General features: G+C 50.8%; 1 protein-coding gene and 1 long non-coding RNA gene across 2 annotated transcripts in view; both read left to right on the top strand.

Annotated features, from left to right (window-relative positions):
- The window catches only part of LOC106893027, a 4,543-nt gene extending 3,181 nt beyond the window's left edge, over positions 1–1,362 (top strand). Inside the window, exon 3 of the long non-coding RNA XR_001412975.1 lies at positions 66–1,362. This is a non-coding gene — a long non-coding RNA (uncharacterized LOC106893027). The remainder of the gene's footprint in view (positions 1–65) is intronic.
- Positions 1,363–5,544: 4,182 nt separating this feature from the next.
- The window catches only part of LOC106892608 (ankyrin repeat domain-containing protein 40-like), a 7,303-nt gene continuing 6,999 nt past the window's right edge, over positions 5,545–5,848 (top strand). Inside the window, exon 1 of the mRNA XM_014949887.1 lies at positions 5,545–5,784. Within this exon, the coding sequence (XP_014805373.1) occupies positions 5,545–5,784 (240 nt within the window). The remainder of the gene's footprint in view (positions 5,785–5,848) is intronic.

Genomic DNA, 5,848 nt, shown 5'->3' on the forward strand with positions numbered 1-5,848 from the left:
CTTGTTTTTTTTTTTTTTTTTTTTAATTTGCCATGGCTAGAAACCTAATACTGTTTCTGTTTCAGAACATATACTTGCTTTGTACTTTCTCGGCTCCTTCCTGATTTCTGCGAGGAATCCGGCGTAGCAATGGCCATGGAAAACCAGGTTAGTGCACAGTAGAGGCTTTCATGGGCACTAATCTTGATGACAAAATTATTCGAACAAACACTTCTTGTGTCACCAATATATATTATGTAAAACCTTGTGACTTTGATTATGTGTCTATAATACAGATTAGTCTGTTTGGGTGTTTGGTGCTGACCTCCAATAAGCTCCTAAAGTATTAGCAAGAATTTGCAAGTGACAGGCAGGCAGAGGTGCTGTTCTGCCTAATCCCATTCTCGAAACTCTGACTGTGTATGTCTGAGCAGTTTCTGTTGCTTTCCTTAAGGCACCGGGTTATTCCTTTCTCTGCCCCCTCCCAACGGCCTTTGTCCTTCTCTCCCCTGCTTTGATGTATCTCAAACGTTGGAAGATTTAGCTAACCTTATGGACCGGAGCCAGGAAGACAGCGAGAACAAATTTAGAATAGGAGGCAGAGAATGTACCAGCTGGGAGGTGATGCTGTCAATCTCCATGGAGACCTCTTTAGTTACAGCTTTGCTAATTACTCTGATGAATTGTATAGAGTCCGGTTGAAAGCCCATCCAAGTCAATGGAGAGTTTCTAATTGACTGGCCATGTCTTGGGACCATGAAGAGTGCAAAGGGCACGGCCCCTGCGTGTAACACCGGTGATGATTTGCCTTTGTGGCTTTCTCCTTGGTGGCCAAAACACAACCTAAGGAGAACCTAGACACCTTGATCTGGTCTCCTGCATGAGGCCAGCTTCTTCTAAAGAAGAAAGCCCTGCCGAAACAAATGTAGGTCTTGTCTCACCAAAGCAATTTATTTCTTCGGAATGCAGGTGAGCCATCCCCATCATCTTCTCAGCAGGTGCACGTTCCACAGGAGTCAGCTCCTGTGGGAGATGAACTGGGACAAGATCCACAGAAGCCTTTTGGCTCCAAACGCCTAGATGGGACATGGCCCTGTGCAGGAGTTGGGCAGCTGTATCCGTGAGCCCCATGTCCCCCAGATAAGCCTGTTTCAGCAAAGCCAGGGACTGCAGACACTGGCAGAGAGGAATGCCAGAGGTCTGGAGAGAAAGAAAAGGTGGCCCCTCATCTGCTCGGGTTTCTGGGTTAGGACATCTCTTATCTCAGAGGGGGCTCTCAGGCCTGGGGACCCTGCCCACACCCGCAACACAAGCAACAACAGCCCTCAGGTGAAGTTTGGCTCCTCAGCACTGCGGCTCAGGCTTGTCATTACTTGAAGCCAAACTGGCTTTAGGCACTAATCCACTGAACAATTTCCAGTTGTTATCAAAATCTACTGGACTTCTTAACCACGAGTCCCTGATGTACCACCCCCCCTCAGCTTCTAGTTCTCTCCCTTGTTTGTTCAGAAGTTATTTATTTGTCCTACAAATAAGTACAATGTTAAATTAAGAAATGAAAAAAAAATCAGCCACGCGTGGTGCCTGATTTCTAACAGGAGTTGGCTGCCTGAGCTGATCCTTCCCCTCCATCCCCCCAAATATCAATGCCATTTTCCAAACCCCCATCAGATTTCACTCCATGCTGCAGGTGTGTGCATCCACGTGTGTGTGTGTGCGCTCACACCTGTGCCTGAGAAGTCTCAGCTTCCCTCGAGCCCCTGAGGGACGCGTGGCCAAGCTGAACAGTCCATGGAATAGCTGCTTGTGCTGCGATTTGGGGATGCTCCAGGTGGCTGAGACCTGTCTGAAATCCCAGCCCTCTGTGCCACTATCAGTCAGACCGGCTGCTCAGCGATTTGGTGAAAAAAGCCATGATTTAAGGTCGAAAGAAAGGTGATCAGTGAGTTCCCTGCAACTTTGCAATTCATCGGAAGGATTTATTTATCTCATCAAGAATAGAGAAGCTGGAGGAAGAGCCCCCACCACCCTGCCTCGGGTGCTCATCTTCCTGACACCAGGCAGCTGGAAATTAGTGGGCTGAAAGCTCGTTACCTTTGGCTCCTCTGGCAGTAGGTAGAACACAATAGGCATCTCCAGAGGATGATTTGTCTGTGCTATTCTTAGGCACCTGCCCCGGGATGAGATGAATCAGCCCCTGTGCTGCATGTTTCTTCCCATGGGCACAAAGCGAGCATTGGGTGACGCAGGCTCAGCCTGGAGAACGTGGAGCTTCAGATTTAACCCAATTCACCTACAAACTCTCACACGGGGACTTCCATGGGGCCAGCATGGCATTACAGAAACTGCTTCTCCCATGTGACTTGGACTTCTCCTTCTGAGACTGTCTCCTCCACATCCAAACACTCAGTGAAAGGCCCAAAGTAAGCAGCATACATTAATTTAAATCTAGGTGAATATTGGGCTTGACGTTTAATTTATTCTATCTTAATTCTCCATCAGTCCTGCCATTTCCCTGAGCCTTAATGCCATAATGGCTTTAAATCTCTCTCTCTCTGCATGTGCGTGCATATTAAGTATTATGTTTAAGGTTTCTGGCTATCCCTAAATCTTACTTCTAATACCCTTACACAAGTGCAGGGTTGGTTGAAATTGCCAGAAACGTTATATGTGTGGGCTGGGTGGGGACTGGGTGTTTCAAATACAATTGTGCAACTGTATCCCTCCGTAACAGGGAATTAAGCCTCTAAAAAGACGTTTAATAATAATTTTAAACGCCTAAGAACTTGGTTAAAGGAGTTGGGGAACGAAACCTGAATTACAAAAGGAATGAAAAACTTCCTAAGCCTTAAAAAAAAAAAGAAAAAACAGAAGCAAAGACTGAACAGATCATGGTTTCTCCAAAAAAGGAGAAAAGAACCAATCCAGAGGCTCAGTCACAGTCAGAAGCTTGCAAAAAGACAGATATTAAAACTAAACCAATAAAATCTGGAAAACTTGCTCCGAGGACAAAGAATGGCCCAACTCTCCCTTGTGGTTACTCCGAGCAGCAGCAGGATGTCCCAGCCAGGCGCTGTCTCTGGCATGTCCTAGTGTCCCCGCCGATGCCCGCAGGCTGTCGCCCACGGCTGGAGGACACAGTTCCCCCTCGGGTGGTGAAGGCACAAGGAGCACCGAGCACCTGTAAATCACAAAAAAAGTGCCCCAAAATATCACCGATCTGGGCTCCACAGATCCACTCCCGCCAGGCTCAGCATGTTCCTGCTGAAGGCCAAGGACATTTAGTAGCCACGTTTGGGAGGAGAAAGGACTGCTGGCTTTTTGTGCAGCGAAGCCACGGGCACGGAGCTGCGGGTGAGATTCCCAGCAGCTTCCAAAGGCGATGGCCAGCCCTCGGCCCCTCTGCCTCCTTCCTTCCTTGCATCCAGACCCACGCAGCCCCTGCTGCTCTCGGTGGGGAGATGTGGGCACGTGTGCCCCGCACAGGTACAGGCACCGCGGAGGCTCGCCAAGCGCGGGCACAAACCCAGCTGCCATATGGGAAAGGGGAGGGAAGGAGCTGGGAAAGAGCCCGTTCCTGGCTTTTCCCGAGGTTTGGCGTGCACAATTCCAGTGCTGATAAAACAGGGAGGGGGCAGGAAGGCTCATGGCGGCCGCAGGGAGTTTTGAGTCAAGTGAACTCGCTGCTAATCCTCTTCTACAGGGTCTTTCTTGCGGGAGGAAATCTTATGACTCCGGGGAGAAGTATGTTGTGTAACCAAGCAATGGTGAACCTGAGTTGCATTTCACAGGGCTTGGCACAGGCAGGAGAGAGTAGGGTACTCATCCCCAGAGAGCGTGAGAGAGACCGTCCCAGTGCATCGCCCGTCGGCTTTGAGTCCTTAAAAGCCCTGGAGCGGCCTTGGGAGAGGAGCTCAAGTAAAGGGAAAAAAAAAAAAAAAGAAAAAAAGCAAGAAAAAAAGCCCCCAAACCCTAAAGGAATCAGCTCACTGCCCAGGGCTTCCCTGCACTTGTTGTTGAAACATTGTCTAATGTCCCTTTGCACTGCACGGAGCTTTGAAATCCGCAGGATCAAAGCCGTATGGAGGCACTATGGATGTGCCCAGGCAAATTTAAAGGCATTTTACAATTAGAGCAAGAAGCACAAAGCTGGGCTTCGGGCTCCTCTTGCTGTTCCACCGTGACATCTAGTGGCACTCTGCAGTGCTACTGTGCAACCAGGGCTGGTGTTTCTGTCTTCAGGCCTCTCCTGTGCTCATCTCCTGACCCACTCTTCCCCGGCCGTCTGAGAGGGGTCACATAAGACTTTGGAAGAGGCTGTTTTGCCACTTTATCCTCTTAGATTTTTCTAGGTTTAGTAAGTTGGGATTTAAAGCTTTTGGAGTGTGCAAAAAAGTGTGCTGCTTCCCAGAGTGTGTGGCCATGTCCCCACCTTTGTGTGACGTGTCTTTGCTTTACAACTTTATGCCAGAGGTGCTGAAAGCAGGCAAAAGGGGTCATGGGTTAAAAAGTGTGAGCATTTAAGACAGCTTTTACTGCAAAAGAAAGCGAGGGAAAATTAAAAGGTCTAGGTGGCAGCAGCGGCCAGCTGCCGGCTGGTCTTCCAGGTCCCCAAGGTGTGAATTTGCAGTTGTCACTGGGTAAATCTTGTTTGCAAACCATTCTCTAACCAAATTGTTTCCCGTAGAGCTGGCCGTCCCTTTTGGTAGGAGCCAGGCAACATTTCTGCTCAGCTTGTTGCCATCTCTTGTGTGAGATTAACAGCATGTGATCCGGTGTTAAAAAGAAAAAAATGCCACCGAGTCAGCGTGTAACCTTTGCCATGTCTCTGTGAGAAACAATTCTTCACAGAGAGAGTGGTCGGGCATTGGAATAGGCTGCCCAGGGAGGGGGTTGAGTCACCATCCCTGGCTGTGTTTAAGAACCGTTTAGATGTGGTGTTGGGGGATATGGTGTAGGGGAGAACTTTAGAGTAGGGGGGATGGTTGGATGATCCCGAGGGTCTCTTCCAGCCTAGATGATTCTATGATTCTATGTCAGCTGAGGACAGCGGGGCTGTTGGTGTGTGTTTCCATCCCGAGGGTGGTTCGCAGGGATGGGGCAGGTGGGTCTGGCTCTCCTGGCTGATTACAAGGATGATGATTGGCAGTACCCCAGGTCCTGAATTAAATGACAGGTTAAAAATAATGTCACTGATTAGAAAAGTAAGCAGTAAGAGATGCAGTTAAAAAACCAAAACAAAACAGCTTAGTGAAAGTTTCTCACTGGTGGCAGACACTGATGCCAAACGGAGTTATAAGGAGGTACCCAACAGATGCTGCAGTGATTTAATCGGGAGCAGGAGGCAAAGGAGCAGGGATGGGACGGAGGGTGCGGGGCTGGGAACTGGGGGTGCCCGGGGACACCCCCGGGTGAGTTTCACTCCCAGCCCGTGGTTCTCAAACCCAGCCCTGGGGTACCTGCCTGGCCCACGGCAGCCTCACGGCCCCAAGGCAGGGCCCAGGCAGCAGCGCAGCTGGTTAAAATCTCCAGTTTGATGTGCTTTTGCCAGGCAGGTGATTCAGAATGGCCGCCTGCTCCCTGTGCCCCTGTGCTCTGCGTGGAGCTCGGGTGGGTGAGGGTGAGAAAAGGCCCTCCCAGAGGAAACGCTTCAATTTCGGTGTTTTCACCCTTTCCGGGCCCCTGCCTCACGCCGGCGCCGGGGGGTCCGCTCCCTTCCAGGCCGGTTTGCCCTCGGTCTCTGCCCCCCGGGACGGGCCGGGGCCCGCACCCCGCCTCGGCCGCGGGCACAAGATGGCGGCGGCCGTGAGGGCGCCGGCCGGAGCGAAGGGCAGGGGCCGCGGCGGGGCGGAGAGGGCCGGGCGGCGCG

The sequence above is a fragment of the Calidris pugnax genome, unplaced genomic scaffold (assembly GCF_001431845.1).
Source record: "Calidris pugnax isolate Ruff unplaced genomic scaffold, ASM143184v1 scaffold9, whole genome shotgun sequence".
Taxonomy (NCBI): domain Eukaryota; kingdom Metazoa; phylum Chordata; class Aves; order Charadriiformes; family Scolopacidae; genus Calidris; species Calidris pugnax.